At 42.6% G+C, this 23,088-nt stretch overlaps 1 protein-coding gene across 11 annotated transcripts in view; it reads right to left on the reverse strand.

The window, feature by feature from the left end:
- The window catches only part of AKAP13 (A-kinase anchoring protein 13), a 318,012-nt gene that overhangs the window by 193,254 nt on the left and 101,670 nt on the right, over positions 1–23,088 (reverse strand). For all 11 annotated transcript variants that reach the window (XR_014071355.1, XM_081550449.1, XM_081550455.1 and 8 more), the window contains exon 3: positions 6,313–6,460. Coding sequence is in view for 10 of the 11 variants with exons in the window: in XM_081550449.1 (XP_081406575.1) it covers positions 6,313–6,460 (148 nt within the window). In the remaining variant the exon portion in view is untranslated. The remainder of the gene's footprint in view (positions 1–6,312; positions 6,461–23,088) is intronic.

The following is a 23,088-nucleotide window of genomic DNA, read 5'->3' on the forward strand; positions in this document are numbered from 1 at the left end:
CTCAGTAGTGAAGAATCTGCCTGCTGATGCAGGACATGTGGGTTCCATCCCTGGTCCAGGAAGCTGCCACGTGCTGCAGAGCAACTAAGCCTATGTGCCGCAACTACTGAGTCTGCACTCGACAACAAGAAAGTAGCTCCTGCTCACCACAACTAGAGAAAGTCTTCGTAGCAACAAAGACCCAGCACAGCCAAAAATAAATATATAAGCAAACAAACTTACAATTTTTTTTTTTTGGAAAAAATGTTAAAAAAAAAAATTTTTTTTTAAACCACCTAAGAACCAACTCTCACCCATCGGGGAGAATACTGGCCCCACTGTGACACGTGAACTCCATCCGAGAGCTGCGTCCATAGCTCAGGATGATGCAGGGGTCACACAGTATTTCACGTGGACACCAGAGAGCACATGGCTTCCTTCACCTAGTCCTCCCCAAAAGCTGCCATGCATACTGATTAGCACTGGGACAGAAATTTTAGTCTTTTAAGATATAAGATCACGTCTGTCTAGAAATAGCCTTGTAGTAAGAGTATTTTAGGATAGGGAGACTTAGAAAATGTCCAACGAAAAAGTAACTGATCACTATGGCAGAGAGCGAGGGCATCGCTGATTGGGCCAGTTAAAAGCCTAGAACTTCTTCTCAGGTGTTATTTGGAGACCTCTGGACATCTACTGCCAGAAACAGGGCCTTGGTTCACTGGAACTGAGAGATACGGTGATTTCACTGCAGGCTACCTGTTGAGACCTCGGCTGTAAGCAAAGATTTTTAATTAAGCCCCCAAGGACTTCTGATCATGGTAGATACACTTTTTTCTTTCCTTTCAATAACAAATCTGCTTTATACAGTACCTTCCCTTGATAAGTGAGAAAGAAATAAAAGATACCAAAGAGCTGAGTCAAATTCTGGGTCAAGGAATGTTTGCTATTTTCCTGTCAAACAATAACCTTTGCTGTGAATTCTAAAAGTAAATGACAGACATGCGGGGTGATGCTAGGATTTCATGTTACAAGAGATCCTGCACCAAAGCCCTTCACAAGGCTTCACCCACTGAATACCCCGTTTCGGTTTCCATCCTGCAGTTACTGTTTGCTTCGTCTACCTTTACATTTAATTAATAAAAATGAGCACAGGACAATACCTCATATCCCCCAGGAATTACCATCAGCCGGTACTCAGATTTCTTTATATTATTTACTCATCCTACAGCCTTTTAAAGAAAACATCTCTACCTCATCCCTCAAGGAGAATCACTGTTTTGTTAAAATGGGATTTGGGATTGGATTTGTTTTATATGAAGAGAAAAGAATAGAGGTATTTTATTTTTATTACAAAGGCAACACCTTTTGTCTTTAGACATATGTTTCACAGCAAATTATATTCTTAAACTAGTCACTTTTATAGGTATTTTGAATGTAGTATTATACCATAAAACTTTTTTTGTCTAGTGTTAATTAGCACAATATTTAAAAGCAGAGACATTACTTTGCCAACAAAAGTCCATCTAGTCAAGGCTATGGTTTTTCCAGTGGTCATGTATGGATGTGAGAGTTGGATGGTGAAGAAAGCTGAGCGCCGCAGAATTGATGCTTTTGAACTGTGGTGTTGGAGAAGACTCTTGAGAGTCCCTTGGACTGCAAGGAGATCCAATCAATCCATCCTAAAAGAGATCAATCCAGGGTGTTCATTGGAAGGTCTGATGTTGAAGCTGAAACTCCAGTACTTTGGCCACCTCATGCGAAGGGTTGACTCATTAGAAAAGACCCTAATGCTGGGTAGGATTGGGGGCGGGAGGAGAAGGGGACGACAGAGGATGAGATGGTTGGATGGCATCACCGACTCGATGAACATGGGTTTGGGTAGACTCTGGGAGTTGGTGATGGACAGGGAGGCCTGGCGTGCTGCAATTCATGGGGTCACAGAGAGTTGGACACGACTGAGCGACTGAACTGAACTGAATTAGCACAAAGCTTTACTTTCAAAAGAGAAGATAGTATTTCCAAAGTCTTCATATGTTTTTCTTAAAAATTACTATATATGTTAAAAATTACACATGCACTTTAAAACTGTTGAACAATTTAAAGGCAGATAAAGTCTCCAGGGCTCCAGTTAACTGTCCCAAGATGCTGCTACTCTTAACATAATTTCATTTTTTAAAAAGGGGGGACTGTATCATGTCTACTGCCTGTCTATGGTAATAAGGCAAGAAAATGCCTTTATAATTTCTTTATAACTAAACATACATATACAATTCATTGTTAAGCTTATCATCAGAAAAGCCGAAAAGTGAGAAAATATGGAAAAAAAAAATGGGAGGGATGGACTTTAATCTCAATATCTGGAGTCAAAGAGTTTTTTTTTTCAGGGACTATCAAGAAGTGTCTCATCTCCTTACCCACCAAAATCATAAAAGGCCACACATGAATGAACATCAAGGAGCAGCTGTCCTAGGAAGGCCGACCAACCATCTCGTTTTTGTGAAAACTAAAATACTGCACAACAGTGACAGTGAAACACACGGAGGACTCCAAGAAAAATCAGAGCCAGCAAACTGGCTGAAACCTGACATGTGGAGACACAAAGCTCTTTTTCCCTTGGTCGGCCGGACAGGCTAGGACCCGAGGGACAGGCTAGGACCCGAGGGACAGGCTAGGACCCGAGGAGCAAGCTCCACACGGGAGGAGGGGCGGGGACATCGGCCCTGACGGCGGCTGCTGCAACCAGACCAGGCGCGTTCACCCTCTAACCGGGACGCGCAAGGCAGGTGCGGACTCTCCAAGAGGAATCTTGACTGATCTGACACTGCGCTCTGCACAAAATCTGAGGCCATCAATACGACACACAGAAATCATCAGAGGCAGCTCCAGACAGAAAACAGACTCCTGCCCCAAGAAAAGAAAGCAACTCGAGAAGCCTCTGGCAGTTTTCAAAAGAAAGGGGCGGGGGGGGGGGGGGGGGGGCGGGGTGTGTGTGTGTGTGTGTGTGTGTGTGCGCGTGTGTGTGCGTGTGTGTGTGTGCGCGCGCGCGCGCGGTGGGGGGTGCGTGTGAACACATGTATGTACAATCTTTCTAGCAGGGCAGTTTCTGAGAACCAGGATGAGTTTCAACATGGTAGAAACCTGGTCCCATCAAGTGGGAGGAATTCACAGAAGCACCAGTGAACGTGAGAGACACAAATCCATGCCTGGTGAAGCTGACACTCCAGCAGAGGTGAGCAGAAAATAAATAAAACGTATAAATGAGTCGGAAGTTGATCAGTGCAATGGAGAAAAGTAAAGCGTGGAAAGGGACCAGGCAGTGTGTAGAGGAGGCAGGTTTATATATATATATAAAGGAGAAGGTAGACTTTTATAAAGTGGACAGGTTCATATATATATACGTATAAAAGAGAAGGTAGACTTTTATATATATATATATATGTATAAAGGAGAAGGTAGACTTTTATAAAGTGGACAGGTTTATATATATATATGTATAAAAGAGAAGGTAGACTTTTATAAAGTGGACAGGAAAGGCCTCACTGAGAAGGTGATTATCTGAGTCAAGACCTCAAGGAAAATAAGAAACAAGTCAAAGAAATCCCCCAAGGCAGATTTAAGGCAGTTTACTTCTACATGAAAACATTAACTCGGTAATATAAACAAGAAATTCAAAACTAGCTTATTAACCCTAAAGTCTGCCTCTCTCCCCTCACTCCTCCACAACAGTTCCTGAGCCAGTCTGGACAACAGCAGCTGAAAAAGACAAGAGAAGAGGAAAATCACACGCCTGATGACCAGAGCAACAAGATCCACTCAGAAGTCTTTCCTGCTTCAGTAGCTGACAGAGGTCCTCCTTCACCAAGGAGGGAGGCTCACTTGGACCCCTGCACATATATCAAAGGCTCACGGGGTGCCTCGCTCTTCATTTGGCCCGCGCGTACAACAGGGTCTTTCAAGGACTAGGATCCTTTGTCACCTCTGCTGTGAATAAGGGTCTCATGCAGCAGCCTGACTGACCTCCGGCGGGCTGCAGAACATGCAGGACAGCTGGGAGCAGAGGGGACACGCTGAGAGAAGATGGCACAGGTAAGATCATAATTTGAGGGGAGGAGAGCTGCTTAGTGGTGAACCAGGAGAGGCCAGGCACTGGGATTCCAAGCCCCAAGCAACGGGGTCAGGAAGGTACTGAGGATTCGGATCAAACTAGGGAGAAAGGGCAGAATACAATATCCCTTCTGGCGGGCTGGAGCCAGCAGAACGAGGGTACCCAGAGTCGATCGGTACAAAAGGACACCCAGCCATGTGTGGGACTGGGAAAGAAGGGGTCCTGAGACCTGTTACAGAGGTGGTGGCCCAAAGGCAAGGGGGAAATGGAAACTGAAGTCAAAAAAGCAGGCTGGGGACAGCATACAAGGATCTGGTAAGAACCTTGAGCTCTGGGCTGTCATCCGATACCATGGATTTGTGAACCGAAGACAGGAACTGCTTGCAGCCCACACTAGCTGAAGAACCTTCACACTGAGGGTATCAGGGCCGCCAAGCACAGCCCTCTCCACCATGAGGCTGGACCCTGCTGTGGCTGAGAGCGGCATCAAGGACATAGGGCTATGTCCTAACAGCTGTCCTTCCTCTGTGTTAGTCGCTCAGTCGTGTCCGACTCTTTGTGACCCCCATGGACTGTAGCCCACCAGGCTCCTCTGTCCATGGGGGTTCTCCAGGCAAGAATACTGGAGTGAGTTGCCACGCCCTCCTCCAGGGGATCTTCCCAACCCAGGGATCGAACCTGGGCCTCTTGCACTGCAGATGTATTCTTTACCGTCTGAGCCACCAGGGAAACCCATTCTCCTGGTAGCTGCTTACAGGCTTTCTCACTATCTATCTTATCTATCTACACACACACACACACACACACACACACACACACACACACACCTACACATCCACAAACACACAAACTGCTACAGTACTTCTAAATCAGGAGAAAAAGTAAGTTTATAAAAATTATCCTAATTCCTTTCCTAATAAGAGCGCAGCCAGGCACTGATTCTGTTAATACCTAGCTGAGGGGCTGTTTCTCACTGTCACGCACACAGAAGATGTGTCTAGCAGGGGTGACACTGGATAGCTCCCACTCAGCAGACCGCAAGTTCCAGATCAGACCCTCTGACATGATATCCATCACAGGAACAAGACGACTGGAGCTTTAAGTTACAGAGGAGGATATGTAATACTCTTTAGGGGAAAGAAAAAACCATCAGTACCTATCCTGAACTTCTCGCTGAATCTCCTATCCCTAAAAGTTTGAGGGAGAATATACATAGGAATTGCCAAGAACCTTTAAATCCTGTATTTTCAAAATCACTTTTGTCAAGTAGGAGGATAAATACAGCTTTTAACTGTCAGAATCTCAGTCCGTGAATGTGGTATAACTTCCAGGATCTGGTAGGCATCAGAAGTGAAGTCAGTTTATGTAAAATGGCACAGCAGCAACCAAAACCCGGCGGTTTTTTACATGATCTATTTCAACAAAAGTGGAATTGATGTTACGTAAAAACACTGAAGACAGGAAATGTTTCAGTAAGAACTAAATCCATTTTGTTCTCTGAAAGCAAATGGTTCAACTGTCAACACTTTTTATGGGTTCCCCCTAAATGTCCCCTCTTTTGTACTCAGATGAAATTTCACCAATTATTAACTCCGAAGCAAGGTTGAGGAAAGACAGAATAAGTTCATTTCCAAACACAAATCAATATACCTTTAGATGCCTGGGATCGGTCAAAAGCCGTTTCTGGTGGAATTAGCAATGATATAATGACTTTCCAAAGAATTTTTAATAAGTAAACACTTTCCTTTTAATTTCATTAAATGGATAAATGCAACAGTGATTAAGTATTCATTCCACCATGAACTATAATCTGTTAATTTGGGGGAACTTTGGTTTTTACAGTCTTCCCCTCACAGATACAAAGGAATGTGGTAGTAATCGCATTTTACCTTTGCTTTTGCCACAGTGAAAGTCAGAATCAAAACTGCAGTCACACCACAGTGACCGCATGAACTTTTATCTTTTAAATGTATTTTACTTTGCTTCGACATTTCAATAAATTAAAATTTTTGTTGATCTTAATTGTCTTCTAATTTATGACACCATTTTATTTCAATTATTTCTAGTTAGGCTCAGATTTTGTGCAACAAGCAAGCAATAAACAAAACGAAGTGTATTTAAAACAAAATTCCAACTGCAGTTTCATCACCCTGATTCGTTCTTCCTATCACTCTATGCTAGAACACAGAATAAATAAAGGCAGGTGAAGACTGTGTTCAAATACTTACCAGGAGCAATGGTCTCCAGCGTATTAGAACTGACCTTCCGAGTACTTGTACAGTGGTGGAGGGTGGAACCCGAAAACACTAAGTAAAAAACTACATCATCTTCAACTTTGTCCTCTTCCGCAAGCAGTACAGTAACAACACAATCGCCCTAGGAAAGGGGAAGAGAGAGTAGGTTTTCATTAGTAAGTTTCTTTTGGGGAGTCGATTTTTACAAAACATCAAGCTGAAAGGGAAATCAACGTATCATACAAACTGCACCCATTCTAGCAAGTTTATACAAATACAAATACTGACTGAGCCCTTAATGTGCCAGGAAGTGGTCTAGGCATTGAGGATACGAAACCATCTGTCTTCTTTCAGCTTACATTTTAGTGGAAGTGATGAGAAAAACAAGTAAACCAGTAAGATAATGGGATATTTACTTGGAAATTTTTTTTTAAAGAACATAAAACGGCTCCCTTAAAAAGCTCTGTAAAAATTCCAGGAAAATCTAAAAATAAGGCCGAGAGGATGGAGGAAGTATATTAAACAGCTACATCCTTATACTTCAAATGCCCCTTAACCTCTGTGTTCTGTTTGCAGCAATAACTCTCTAAACTCTACGTCCCATGAGTCACTGCCAAGTCCACCCGATCTCCAGTGAACACGGAGCGCCTCTAAAGAGCTGGCCTGGAAGCAGTAGAGTGCAAAGGACTTGGGCTCAAGACCAGTCTGGGTTTAACATCCATCTAAAAAGATTTTCCTTAAATCCTCTAAATCTCAGTCTCCTTGACTGTATAAATGAAGATAATACCTTCTCTTCTTACAGCTAATATGTGAGAACTCTTGAAACACATTCACCACTCAGCCTAGGGTAACACTCCTAACCCGTGAGGAGGGGAGGGCTGCTTTTCCAACAATGTGTATTTCCAGACCATCTGGAACTGCTGTTCTTCTTTATCCCACCCCTCCATCAAGCCATAAATCTAATCCCAGTAACTCTGCCTGTGACTCTGCAACTATTTAGAAGTTAAGACATCTTCATCCTTCACTTGCTGGTAATCTTCTTCCTGGTAAAGAATCTGCCTGCAGTGCAGGAGACCCAGGGTTGATCCCTGGGTTGGGAAGATTCCCTGGAGAAGGGAAGGACTACCCACTCCAGTATTGTTGCCTGGAGAATCCCATGGACAGAGGAGCCTGGCGGGCTACAGTCCATGGGGTTGCAACTATCATTTTCAATAATCTTCTAACAACTTTTTTTTTGGCTACACAACACAATATGCGGGATCTTAGTTTCCCAACCAGGAACTGAACGCACACCCCCTGCAGTGGAAGCTGAGTCCCAAACCTCTGGACCGCCAGGGAATTCCCTCTTCCAGCAATTTTTATAGATTATTTTTTTTAAACTGAGATCAGTGGCTAAATTAAATTTATTCTATGAAATAGAGTCCTAATTACCATTCTCCCAAACATTATATAATTTATGTGGTAACCATAAACAAAGGACTTTAAAGCACTGAGGTTTAGGTTGTGTACATCTTTAATGATGTGCTATGGGAAATCTAATTAAGAGAAAGTCAGGCCATTTTAACATTAAATAGGGGAAAGAATTCTCATTACTTGCAGCATTTTTTCCCTTTCTACTTTAGCAGTAATAAAGCCAATTAAAGAACCATGCCACTCTGTGGCCACAACTTAACGGCCAGCAGCAGAACAGAGAAGCAGGTAGTGTTTCAGTACATAATGAAAACCAAACATCTTAAATCAAACTTGGGATCAAGGCTAGTAATAGGAATGCTCTGAATTTCAAGTAGCTCCCATAGCCCGAAGTGCCTCTAATTTTTCCCCAGGGTTCTGTGCAGTGCCCTGTGTCCGATATGGGTTCCAGTCTGCTGTAAGAAGTCAGAATGAACTACAAATAAGCTGTAACTTACTAAGACTGATGAACCGGAAAGTTCCCAAGCACCCTAACACAGGAATACCACGGTCGGTACAACAGCATTACCACTGACTTCAGACACTATTTAGAATTAAACTTTAGGACTTGAAAGTCCCTATTTTGGAAATGTTTTTAAAAAGTTTAGGCTGGTAAAATGTTTACTATCCTTTGGCATAATAAACTATAACCAGTTAAAAAGTCTGCAGCATACAGAGAAGAAATCAATTTTTCAAGGTATTGAAATATCACTATAACCTGAAAAAAAAAAGTTACTGGAAGTTCTGAAGTTTCATTTTTTAGAGCACATGTTGGCAAAGTATGAGCCATGGGTCAAGTCCAGCCCTCTTGTCTGTGTATGGCTCACAAGCTGGGAAGGTTTTTACATTTTTAAGTGGTTGAAAAGAATAAATAAATATGTGTGTGGGGGGGTGCATATGTATACCCCCACACACACATGCGTGAGTGCCAGGTTGCTTCAGTTGTATCCAACTCTTTGTGACCCCATGGACTACAGCCCATCAGGCTCCTCAGTCCATAGGATTCTCCAGGCAAGAATATTGGAATGGGTAGCCATGCCTTCTTCCAGGGTATCTCCCCAACCCAGGGATCGAACCTGTGTCTCCTGTGGCTCCTGCACTGCAGGCAGATTCTTTAATGCTGAGCCACCAGGAAGGGAAATATATTTACATATACACAAATACACACATACACACACACACACATATGTATATATATGGAAAAGTAAATGGCAACCCACTCCAGTACTTTTACCTAGGAATTTCCATGGACAGAGGAGCCTGGTGGGCCACAGTCCACAGTGTTGCAGAAGAGTCAGACATGACTTAGCGATTAAGCACACACATGCACACACACATACACATACTTAGGACTTGTAAGCCCCTATTTTGGAAACATTTTTGAAAAGTTTAGGCTGATAAACTGTTCTTTGGCATGATAAAACTACAACCAGCTGAAATGTCTGCATACAAAGAAGAATCAAGTTTTCAAGGTATTGAAATATCACTATAACCTGAAAAAAAATTTTACTGAAAGTTCTAAAGTTTCATTTTTTAGAGCACAGGTTGGCAAACTATAAGCCATGGGCCAAGTCCAGCCCTCTGCTTGTTTGTGTGTAGCTCACACATATTAACATGGGAAAATTCTATGACATCCGAACTTCGGTATCCAGAAATAAAGTTTTATTGGAACACAGTCATGTCCATTTGTTTACACAGTGTCTATGGCTACTTTTGCAATACAATGGGCCAAAGAGTTGACTTTGCTCTGTCACTTAAGTTGTATCTGACTCTTTGGGACTCTATGGACTGTAGCTCGCCAAGCTCCTGTCTCGGGTATTTTCCAGGCAGGAACACTGGAGTGGTTGTCATTTCCTCTTCCAGGGAATCTTCGTGACCCAAGAATCGAACCCAAGTCTCCTGCCTGCATCTCCTGCATTGGCAGGCAGCTTCTTTACCACCTGAGCTATCAAGGAAGCCCACTGAAGAGTTGAGTTATTGCAAAAGAGATCACACAGTCTGCAAGCCTAAACTATTTACAATGTGGACTTTTACAGGGAAAAAAATATTTTTTTTTTCACTTAGATATCTAACCTGAAATTCGAGGAATACATCTTTTTTCAAGATCAAGAAGGTCCTCTCCACAAAAACCCCCACATCTTGCCAGGAGACTTTCTGTGCCCAAGATACTGGAGACACCCAGGGCATTCACTTAACCGGGGTCAGAAGCGATGGCTAATAAGCAGTTGAAATTCCTTTTAACAAAGCTTTCAGGATCAACCTCTTTTTTCATTCCCAAGAAAAAAGTAAGTTTTAAATTGCTTTCATAGCTCTATTTAAAAAAAAAAACAAAAAAACACTGAGTCAACTATCCACAATACTAAATAGAAGTGAACACAGAAGCCTAACTCACCTCAAACTCACCTGAAGTTTAGGTTCTGAAGGAACCTGGAATTAAAGCATCTGTTCCCCTTGAAGGAGTATTCTCAGCACCCTGATAAAGTTGCTAAGAGCAAACAATCAACATTTGGACTCCTCATTTCAGCCACATGACTCCTGTTTTACTGTAGTAGTAACCAGACACTTAAAACTACCCGAGATGGCCTTAAAATAGGTGATTAAAAAGTAAAAATGGAAAACAGGTCTAAGTAAGAACTTCAGTTGAGGTGGTCGCTTTGATCACACCTTCCCCGAGAGATACCCTGGTAATGGATCTTGCTGCTCAGGGGAACAGCAGGCCCCGGGGAATAAACAGTCAATCAATCCGGTTGCTACCCAGTTAACATGTCTGTTGTGTTTTTACCTATAACAGATGAACTTATTAAACAGGAAAACTTTCAAGACATTCTTGATCAAAATTTTAGTTTGACCCAATCCCAAGAAGAGAATGCATCTACATCCCATTTCTCCAGTAATCTGAACTCAAAAACCATGGCGTGGGATCCTTATAAAAATAATCCCATGTTTTCTCATTCATGAGAAATGTATCCTTGAACCTGACCGTTTCTCCAGGGTCCTAACTAGTTTTGCTGACAGATGACACAAGAACTAATGGAAACTGCCATCTATACCAGGCCTCATTTTGTAAGTCACAGGTCCCCAATATATAACTGCACTGTAATTCTAAATGCCACGGATCAATCATTTACATGGTTTTAAAGGGTAGCTATGGTCTCTGCTTCCCATCTTTATTTATTTACATAGTAGATGAACTGTATCAATAGAACTAAAATCATCTTTATGTACCTATTAATAAGAAAAAAAAATTATTTTCTACTTATATGTGTATCCTGGAGTCCTAAGAATAGATATTTTCTAGATCAAGGATTCTCTCTCTGCATTAGGCCTACCATCTTGCTGAGAGACTCTCCTTGCCCCAAGATACTAGTCATGTCTGGGGCCTTTCTTTAACTGGAGACAGTAACTTCCTTTAACTGGGGATGGTAACGTGACAAGGGACAAACTGAAATGGGGCAAGAAGAGCATCTGAGGCATGGGAAGAAGCGACTCCCAGTGTGGGGACAAACAAGGCCCTCGAAGCAGGCAAGATGCTGGGTGGAGATGAGGTGGGGTGAGCTAGACAGAGTCCCGTGGGAGGAATGCTAAAAGAAGGGACGACCCTGATCTCAAAGATAGCAAGACAGTGTCAGTCACAAGGTTCCTGAAGGTGGGCCCCTTCAGCAGCAAGATGGCTACAGTGGAATGTATGCTGGAGCTGGTCCGTGCAGGCCTGCAAGGGCACATCATGTTTTCAGGAAATTCCACAAGCCAGCTGTTAAACATGGCCATTATTAAAAGAGTATGATATTTGCTTTCCTGAATGGAGAAAGTAGTATCAACATATACTCGCTATCATGTGTAGAATGGATAGCCGTGAGAAGCTGGTGAATAACACTGGGAGCCCATCCCGGTGCTGTGATGACCCAAAGGGGCGGGATGGGAGGAGGCTCAAAGGGAAGGGATGAGTGTGTCATTATGGCTGATTCTCGTTGCTGTATGGTGGAAACCAAGACAACACTGTAAAAATTAAAAAACAAACAAAAAAACAGACATGTAATTAAACACCAGATGAAATGCAAAAAAAAAGTAAATGATATAAATTTATATAAATATTAAAAAGAGATGTAACAAATACTTAAAACATCATGTTGCAATTCTTTTGCCACCTGAAGCAAGTGACACAAAAAATAAAATGAACTAACATCACCTGTCTCCTGATCCTACCCACTGAGGATACAGCATCATAGTGTTCCTATTAAAAAATGCATGACCTCAACTGAGTCGGAAGAAAACATCACACAAAACCAAATTGAGAGGCTTTCTATTTTTAAAAAAAAGTTGATCTGAACCTTTCAAAAATATCACTAATGAAAGACTCAGATTACGGAGACTGAAAAGACTTTCCAACTAAATGCAGTGCATGGTCCTAGGCTGGATCCTGAATGACAAAAACAAACTGCTGTTAAGGACATTAATGGGACATATGTCCAGATTTAAATGAGGTTTACACACATTTAACACTGTACCAATGTTAGAATTTTCCTGATTTTGCTAACTGTGCTGTGATTTATATAATCCTTATTCTTAAGAAACACACAGTGAAGTATCTGGGGTAAAGGAGCATGTCTATAGGTTACTCTCAGATGATTCGGGGCAGGGGGGAGAGAATGATTAAGCAAATGAGATAGAATGTTAACAGTTGGTGAAGCTGGGTTTAAGGCATATGGGATTTCTTTGTACTATTCTTAAACCTTTACTGTAAACTAAAATCATTTTAAAATAAGTTTTCAAGAAACAATTTTTCAAATAATTTATATGGCCAGATATTCAAAGTTAAAAGGTGCAAAATTAAGTTCCATTTCTGAGACTTTTATATTTTTTTTAACATCTTGCACTAATCTTGTTCACTAATACCATTCTCCACTAAAAGGAACAAAGGCTGCTGGAAGAAGTGGCTGTTTCCAGGTCTAGGTCAAGGATATGAAGCTTGGAACATCTTGTTTTGACATCAAGTAAGGAAATGTCCTCCTCCCTCCCCACAAAAAAGGACAAGGACATGCTGACATGATGCACGTCGACGTAGCTTCCTCTGGCCAAATCTGGGACAATTTTAGACCAAACTGTCAATTAAGAACAGTAATGAATTATAAACAATTAAAAAAAAAAAAGGAAGGAAGCCATGACTCTGTACTAACAATAGACAAATAAAGAGGAGAAAGGTGAACGCCTATGTATAGTGGAATGAGGAAGGCTGATGGTCACAGTGGGAAGAATGTCAAAGTAATGGAATTACTACCATTTTGCCATCATAATGGGAGAGATTGAGTCTGGCAAAAATTTTCAGTGAGTACTCAATTTGGGGGGAAATTCTGATGAGGAACAAGCTATTTACATTGCCTTAAAAGTGTCTCCCCCCAGGCTGTCATGTTACTTGGCAGCCTGGATGGGAGGGGAACTTGGGGGAGAACAGATAACATGTACCTGGACTGCTGAGTCCCTTCACTGCTCACCTGAGACTCACAAAACTATTCATCGCCTGTACAACAATATAAAGTTTAAAGAAAAAAGAAGGGAGGGGGCACTGTATTCTTCAAAATGGTTGATGCAAAAAAGATAGAGAGAGGCTGTGGACTTGTCTCAGATAAGGAAGGCTAAAAGAGACATGACAGTTAAAAACAGTAATCAGCTCTACTACGATTTATAAGAGAAAAGCTCCTGTCTTTGGAAATTCATACTGAAGCATGTAAGGGGTCAAAATCCAGTACATGTGGCACTTTAGCAAAAGACAGTAAAGGAAACATGGTGAGTGTGTACAGGTTCTTAGCGAGAGAGTACAAAAGATAAATCAAAGGGGGTAGAATGTTTGCGAGTGTTAATTACCCTGAGTGACTCGTATCTGGGTATTCTTTGCCCTGTTTGGTTTTTTTTAACACCTTTTTATGAATTTGAAATTATTTCCACACATAAGATTTTAAAAACAAAGATAAGGAAAAAATGTTTAATCCACAAAGATTTAAAGGACTCACAGACTAGGGCATATGGTAAGCTCAATCAACACAGATGTGGACAAAGGTCTACACCGACAGCAAACTTTGTTTGTACAGTTCCCCTCGTGCTCCGGCCCAGGCCGAGAGTGTGGAACCTCACCCCCCACCCCCACACACAAATGCCTCTCACCCAACAAGAGAGGGAAAATAACTAACACACCACAGCAACCATTTTACTCACTAAATTAGTTTTTCTACAAACAATGAATATATGGGAGCCTGGTGACAGGAGAAAGGGATGTGGGCTCACCACAACCATCTTCTGAGTGCCCCTTGCGGGTTAGAGGCAGGACCAGCTGCTTTGCAAACGCAAGCAAGTATTTGCAAGGCAAGTATCTTTACCCTTCCTGGAGATGAGAAGAGCAGCCCAGAGGACCCTAACGTCTAAGAACAAAGCTAGGAAGGGCTAAAGCTGGGATTCAAATCCAAGCAGGATTCCAAAGTTGGTATTCTTTCCACAATTCTGACACCAAGGTTAGTGCAGGAGACAGAGTTAAGTGGCAGAAAGGAGAGAAATGCAAAGAGGTAATCCTCAGAAAAAACACATGTTCAAGAGCAAGCAACAGACACCCGACGGGCTGCAAGCAGAAGGAAGAGGGTGCTGAAAACAAGAGAGACAGAAGGATCCAGAGGTGATGTGAGAGAGTTCAGGCAGGAGACAAGCTTAAACTGAGGGTCAACTCAAACCTGGGCACACCGGCTGCTTGGCCCCAAGGATGTGTAACAAAGCCGAAAAGTATGTGTAAGTGTACACTCTGCACACTAGGGCTTCCCGGGTGCCTCAGCGGGAAAGAACCCACCTACAGCAGCAGGAGACGCAGGTTCGATCCCTGCATCAGGAAGATCCCCTGGAGGAGGGGATGGCAACCCACTCCAGAATTCCTGCCTGGAGAATCCCATGGACAGAGGAGCCTGGTGGGCTACTGTCCACAGCATCACAAAGGATTCAGACGAGAATGAAGTGACTGTGCACGCATGCACGCACCGTCCACTATGTTGTACGTATGTCTCATCAACATCTAAAGTTTATGGAAAGCAAGAACTGTGTCTCGGGAGGCACTTCACACAGTGCCTTTGTCACAACAACAAGTTTCTGAGTAACTACATGAATGAATGAAGGGAGCAGATATCAGTTTACATAGAACATTAATGGCAAGCCAAAACATTCATATTTGAACCTGAATGTAGGCCAGAAAAAGAAAAAAAAAAAAAACCAGCTTTGAGTGGCATGTTTTGGGAGAAAATTGGATGTAGCAAATGTTCTAGAAAGGTTTATCTCACAGAAGTATTCTAAGAAGGAAAAAGAGAACAGAGGCAAGTAAAGTCTGGGAAAATACTACAAAAACACAGTGCAAGGAAGCAAAAGGGACTTAAACGACTTTGGCACCAAGATGACCTCAAAAGAAATAAATGTGAGAAAGGCATGTGGCTGAAAATAATTTGATGAAATATGACAGCTGACGATGGGAGCTGGACAAATATAGGAAGAGAATAGACATGAAGCAACACTAGGAGAAAAAAAGGGGGTATCTCTCCAAGGAAAAATGGGAGGGGGCTGTGGGAATGATTTGTGAGAAGGTCGGTGATAAGCTTTAAATGTCAAGTTTCATCTACCAGCAGCAGGGGAAACTGCAGACATTCTATAGACCGGACGTGCACGTGCTCAGTCACACCTCTCTGCAACCCCGTGGACTGCAGCCCGCCAGGTTCTTCTGGCCCAGCAGGACAGGGTATCAGAAGAGGTCTGGGTTGGTGAGGCAGATCTGAGAGTCAACCCACACTCAGTTAAGAAGCCTTGCCCAGCAATGAGGTCGCCATGTTAACAGAGAGCCAAGGACTAGACCCCAAGTTCCCGTAGAGGAGGGCAGGGAGGGAGAAACAGACCACGCAAGGAAAGTCCAGCCAGAGAAGAGAAGAAATCAAAGAATAAGGCGTCAGTGATGCTAAAAGAAGTGAGGATTAAAGGATTCGCAGCTTTAACAGGAATGATGGTTAAGCAATCTTCAGAACACACAAGGCAGGAGAGCTGGGAGGACAGGAAAGCAGCAAACTCAAGAACCGTTTCATTTTTCTCCAGCCGTAAATGGGTCTTTTCACAACATACTATTCCAGGCCATCAACCCCAGAAACAGGATCCCTTGGACCCAACAGGAACTCAAACTCAAATGCCATCAAGGAAGAGTATGAGACTTATCGTATTTCTCTCTGTTTAACGGCAGCCACAATCGAGTCCTCTCTAGCCAAACACTTAAAATACTGAGATTTTTTTTCATTTTGCATACTCCAGAGAGCTCACAACTGAAATAAATATCACTTCCTAGATTCATGAGGCAGTTAATTTCCAACCATCAAAAACATTTCAAATTTCTCTTTAACCATTTTATTAATAATAACCTCAGCAACTACAAAAGTCTTTGCAAGTAATATGATCTCGGAAAAAATACAATTGTTGACCTGTACTAATGAGGTAGAAAGCCAGACTGAATTAATGAAAATTAAAGGACTTTCAAAGGACTTACTGCTATCATATATACTATAGGACCACTAACCATCAGTTATTAATCAGTTATTACCATGGGGTTATTTTTAAAATATGAATATTTGAAATTATGAACACTTTAATACATATTAATGTTGATATGTAAATAAGCCTTAAAATATAGAAAATATTTTATTACTTGAAACATTTCCTTGAGTGTGTTTTATGAGTTCATAACTTTTTACTGCTAGTATAAATTTTTATTCCAGTCCATCCATCAAGTAGATAAGTTAAACAGCTGAAAGATATTTAACAGCCCAATATTAATGTGTTCGTTCCCTTCCCTTCTGCTGTTCCCATTACCAAAGCCCTAAGTTACTCATCCATTGATGCTTAACAAGCACGCAGTGCCTCTGTTTAATACAGTTCGTCTCTGGTATCAACTGGTACTAGAATTATAAATACTTCCTGTCCGCCAGGAGCCTAGACAGACATGCCTATGGACAGAAGGCCACCCGGTAAGGGCTATAATTAGCATAAACACAAGCCTCTCATCTCTAAGCACCCAGACTCTGTCCTGAGAGGAGTACTAGGAAAGCCTCTGCAGGGGAAGTGGCTCAGGACGGATCACCCAGGGAGGAAAGGGTCTTCTGAACGCTTGGCCATTTACAGTGGAGTTGGGGCTGGGCCCTCATCCAGCTCATCTCTGTACATGAGACATCTCTTCAGAAAGCCTGAGACATCGCAAGTGCTTAATGTCTGCTGGGCTGAACCAAAAACATGTCATCCTTTTTCAAAAACAAAATGTAAAACGCCACAAATAAACCCAACCCTAAGTCCGGCTTCCGTATCACTCACTTAACAGTGGTGGAGCATCTGGGGAGACCACTAGAGGGTGAGACGGTTGGATGGCGGCACCGACTCGATGCACACGAGTCTGAGCAAGCTCTGGGAGCTGGTGATGGACAGGGAGGCCTGGCGTGCTGCAGTCCACGGGGGTGCAGAGAGTCGGACACGACTGAGCGACTGAACAACAACTAATGCTAGAAAATACTGTAACCATTTTATTTAACATTTGAAGTTAGTTGTCATTTCAACCAGGCTAATCTTTTGCCAGATAAAGATACAGGTCAGTGAAATCCTATAACCTGCTTTCATTTTTGATCATATGTCTATATTCCAGCCAAAAGGCATTCCCCTTCCCAATGCTAACATTAAAGTATTAAATATTATTACTAATTATGATCAAAATTCATATTGTCTTCCAGCTTCATAATTCTGCAACACTAAGACATACATAAATACTTAAAGATTTCCAAGCACCACCGACATGCTCCGTTAAAATCAGTAGATGGCACTCCATTTGTCTGCTCTGTATGGACTGGTTTTCGGGACTACTCTCTCTGAACATGGAAGAATCTTGAAACTTCAGCTGGAAAAGGAATCAAAATTACAAAAAGTTCGGAAATCATTTAATGTATGGACCCCTTAATAGAAAGTGTTCCTTAAAAAGAAGTTTTTTACAATTCTAAGAGGATGAGCTTTTTGTTTCCATGTACAGCCCCGCCCCTCAGTCTATTCCTGTTAATAAAGCTAAATTGGTCTAAAGGGTGTTGGCTGGCGGGTTTAAAAAACAGCCTCACCCTCTCACAAATGTTTCACAACTCTCTGGAACTGCTCAAGTAATTGGGTCAACACTTAAAGAGACAGTCCCCCTTTGCTAACAGGACCAGGTGTTTGGTTAAAATGCAGACACCGTTGAGTATTTTTTTAAAATTAATTCTTGACAGAACATCTCTCTCTTCCTTCTCTGGCCTCCCAGGAAGCAGATGCTTGAAGCAGGAGCATTCTACCATTAAAATCTGGCAATTGGACTTGTGTTCTACCCACCTCCCATACTTATCTGTGAAGCTTCCTTGGCTATTCCTTGGTCAGGTCTCTTTTATGCCTCTAAAGGCATCTATGAAACTGGGTCTCCAGGCTTCCAGACTCACCCTCCAAACAATACAAGGCAACAGGACAAATCTCCAAAATACAATCTGGTCAAGTTACTCTCCTGAGACTCAGGGACGACCAACACGCTGACGTCCTAACTCACAAGTGTGTCCCTTCAACTTGCAGGAAACGAGGTTCCCCTCAACACGACCCTTGCTCCCTGGCCGCCTCTGCCTCCCAGAGCCCCTCCCGCCATTACCGGTGGTTTAGTCGCCAAGTCGTGTCCGCGTCCGACTCTTATGATCCCATGGACTGTAGCCCCCCAGGCTCCTCTGTTCACGGGACTCTCTAGGCAAGAAAACTGGAGTAGGGTTGCCACTCCCTTCCTCTCTCCCCAGGGATGGAACCCGGGTCTCCTGAGTTGCAGGATTCTTTACCGACTGAGCCACCAGGGAAGCTCCACACAACCGCTGCAAGCACGCAACACACGGACAGGAGGACATCCAGGAGGCTGAGGCCCCACTCTTACCGCGTGTGTCTCACCACCTGCGCACATGGCTCCCTTCACCTGTCACATCCTCCTCTCACTTGACTGACGATGCCCAGGAAGGGAGGGCATGAAACCAGCCCCGCCTTTCTTTTCTGAGGAGTCACCTGGTCTCCTTCCTCGGGTGAAAGGCCTGCTTGCTGATCTAACACCCTGTGCCTCCCTCCCGGCATGGAGGCCAAGGTCTCCAATTCCTTTCCTGTCTGTGCAATGGGCAATGTCCCCATGGGGGGACCCAGTGGGGCCAGGGCACCTGCTCAGATCTCACTCCCAGCCCAGGATATGACAGACCACGAGACCATGAAGAGAGACAATCAAAGCTGGAAGCGGGGACACTGTCAACTACACCAAGATTTAGGAAAGTGGTAGTCGCTCAGTCGTGTCCAACTCTTTGTGACCCCATGAACTGGCCGTGGAATTCTCTAGACAAGAAAACTGGAGTAGGTTGCCATTTCCTTCTGTAGGGGATCTTCCTGACCCAGGGACTGAACCTGGGTCTCCTGTACTGCAGGCAGGTTCTTTACTATCTTTAGGAGGGAAGATGCAAATACAGAATGGGGGACATCACTCTGGAGGGAAAACCATGGGCCCTAAGGCCCGTGACTCAGAACTCCAGCGCCAGTTGCTATCAGCTCTGGGATTCTTCTGGGAACCACTCAAGTCCTTCTGGAGAACCACAAAATTGTCAGCTCCACAAGGGTAGGAACTGTATTATGATCTTCACAAATTTTGAAGTGCATGAAATAATTTAATAATGGCTCTTTCATCAAGTGATAACTATAACAAACCAGCACCACTGTCTTACACAGATTAGGATTACTCTTTAATCCAAAGTCCTAGTATTTTAACAAGTACCTAGCATACAGCAGACATCAAATACATGTCCCCACTCATTCAAAGTAAACAAAAATACCCCACATTTCAGAATCTCCATGTCTTTACGTTCCTTTATACTCTCTTCTAGTAAAATATATTTCTCAAAATCAAATAAAGTAATAAATTTTACTGTTTTTTTAATTTAATTACAGGTGAAGGATTTTAACTGGATGACAAAATTGGTTGTATGACACCCTCTGAAAACCACTCAACAAAGAAATGTAGAAAAAAATTAAAAACTCGATTAGCTTCACAGGTAAATTATAAAGCTTTCTTAAAGCTGGCTAAACATTCTAACTGATATTAAATAGCTATATGGACACAGAATGATCCACAATATTTAAAAATCATAAAGTAGTAAGAAGAAATAGTCTCCCATTTCAGATAACAGCAGAATTTACCACAGTTCAAAAGCATCAATTCTTCAGCTCTCAGCCTTCTTTATAATCCAGCTCTCACATTGATACATGACTACTGGGAAAACCACAGCTTTGACCATACGGACCTTTGTCGGCAAAGTAACTTCTCTGCTTTTTAATATGCTGTCTAGGTTTGTCGTTGGAAAGATCCCTGGAGAAGGGAACAGCTACCCACTCCAGTATTCTGGCCTGGAAAATTCCATGGGCAGAGGAGCCTGGCAGGCCACAGTGCATGGGGTCGCAGGGAGTCAGACACGACCGAGCGACTTTCACTTTCAACCAGAGGTGTGTATACACGTCCCCTCCCTCGTGGCTCTCCCTCCCACCTCCCGCCCATGGCGGTCATTTTTAAAATCACATTTAGCCTTCAAAGAAAACCTATAATTCTGGCATTACCCTGCTGAATTTTACAGAGGAAGACTGTAAGCCTCCCACAGCTGATTAGTACTAGAGCAGGAATTTTACCCCTTTCTACTTGACACCTACAAGGAAGTTACATTTCTTGACCCGGGTTCTCCAAGTGTTGTCCCAGAACCAAAGCATCACCCAGAAGTTGATTAGAAATACATGTTTTCAGCCCTCCCCAAAATTAAAGAGCAACAAAAAATGAGGCCCCTTAGGATTACCATTTTTTCCTTAATATATGTATTTTACTGAAGTGTAGTTGACTGTTTCAAGTGCACAGCAAGGTGATTCAGCTATACATATGCACATACAGTATTTTTCAGATTATTTTCCATTATAGGTTATTAAAAGATATTGACTCTAGTTCGCTGTGCAACACAGTAAATCTTTATTGCTTGTTGCCTATTTATTTTTTTAATTAGAAATCTAGCATTCTATTCATACTAAGTCAAACAAGCAGAGTCAATGTGTCACAAACTTTTTAGCGAGGTAAAAATTTATTCAAAAGGACTACCATTTTCATACAACCTGCATTTCTGCTGCCTTCTCCTGCATACACATAAACTAGAGCAAGTAAGAGATCAAGAATCGAATCATCTTTAATCAAAGTAGAAGTGAGGAATGCAGGAAGTGAGCAGAGAGGAATGCACAGTCCTAAGGGGAAGCTAAGCTCACCCCTGGCTTTTAACTAGCTGAAGATGATAACAGGAATGGCAGAAAGTAAGTCCACAATCAGATCGATGGATCCCACAGACCAAAAAGGGAATGTACCAGTGCCTGGGTTCAGTTCAGTCGCTCAGATGTGCCCCACTCTTTGCAACTCCATGGACTGCAACACACCAGGCCTCCCTGTCCATCACAAACTCCCAGAGTTTACTCAAACTCATGTCCATTGGGTCGGTGATGCCATCTAACCATCTCATCCTCTGTCGTCTCCTTCTTACCCTGCCTTCAATCTTTCCCAGCATCAGGGTCTTTTCCAATGAGTCAGTTCTTCACATCAGGTGGCCAAAGTACTGGAGTGTCAGCTTCAACATCAGTCGTTTCAGTGAATATTCAGGACTGGCTGGATCTCCTTGCAGTCCAAGGGACTCTCAAGAGTCTTCTCCAACACCACAGTTCCAAAGCATCAATTCTTCGGTGCTCAGTTTTCTTTATACTCCAACTTTCACATCCAAACATGACTACTGGAAAAACCATACCTTTGACTAGACGGACCTTTGCTGTCATAGCAAATTCCAAAAAGGACAATAAAAATCTTATAATGAATAGACTAGAATTTTCTTTTACACTGAAGTATAGTTGATGTACAATATAAGTTACAGGAGTACAATATATGATTCCCAATTTTTAAAGGTTATACTCCATTTACAGCTATGATAAAATGTTGGCTATATTCCGTGTTGTACAATATATCCTTATAGCTTATTTTATACTTAATAGCTTATACTAAAACTTTAAAATACAAATCTTTCCCCATCTGTAAAATAAGAAAACAATTCCTCCTAATTCACAGGCTTGTCAAACTAATAAAATGAGATTAGTATAGAAAGAATAAAACGCAGAGTTCCAAGTAAATAGACCACACACAACACAGAAGTATTAAACTATTTAGAATGAAATGCAGTTTTTCATTGAGTATCATTCCCAAGTTTTCTTAGAGACCCTATCTCAGAGGTCAAAGTGACACAGTGTCACTGGTTCCAGGTCACAAAGTCCCCTGGGTCACTTCATCTGAGTGGCCTACCCTTGCGGATCTTAAATATTACCACTCCCCCGCCCCAAATCTCACCTTGACTAATCAGACATTTATTACTGTGCTGCATAGCAAAGCTCTTTCTTGAAGAGGTGTGTGTATGTGTGTGTCCACACGTGCACTCAGGTGTGTCTCTCTGTGACCCCACGGACCATAGCCTGCCAGGCTCTTCTGTCCATGGGATTCTCCAGGCAAGTGGGGTAGGTTGCCACACCCTCCTCTCCGGGGGGTCGTCTGGATCCAGGGATCAACCCTGAGTCTCCTGTGCCTCCTGCACTGCAGGTGGATTCTTTACTACTGCACCACCTGGGAAGCCCTGAACAGCTTTAACTCTAATCAAAAACACTGAGAACCTATTATGTGCAAGGTACTGTGATAGAAGTTGAAGTGACAGCAACAAAAACAATTCAAGTATAAAGTTTCTGTCCAATTTAATCTGCAGGAAAGGGGCTTTTAAGACCATCATTTTTGTTTACTGGTTCATGCTTAAACACTAGGGTGCAACAGAATCATCTGGAGGGCTTATTTTAAAAGTGGCTTGCAGGGTAATGTGCAAGTCAGTTTATGTATGAAACACTTCAGAAGGCTGCAGAGTCAATGACCACCACACCCAAATAACTAGAATTGCTTACAAACAATCTACAGTCTGAGATTTTTATCAGTGAACTTATATGAACAGGGTTTCCCTGGTGGTTCGGCTGGTCAAGAATCCGCCTGCAAAGCGGGAGACCTGGGTTCGATCCCTGGGTTAGGAAGATCCCCTGGAGAAGAAAATGGCTACCCACTCCAGTATTCTGGCCTGGAGAATTCCATGGACTGTATAGTCTATGGGATTGCAAAGAGTCAGACATGACGGAGCAACTTTCACTTACATGAAC

The sequence above is a fragment of the Giraffa tippelskirchi genome, chromosome 12, assembly GCF_054371585.1.
Source record: "Giraffa tippelskirchi isolate mGirTip1 chromosome 12, T2T-mGirTip1v1.2.pri, whole genome shotgun sequence".
In the NCBI taxonomy this organism is placed as follows: Eukaryota; Metazoa; Chordata; class Mammalia; order Artiodactyla; family Giraffidae; genus Giraffa; species Giraffa tippelskirchi.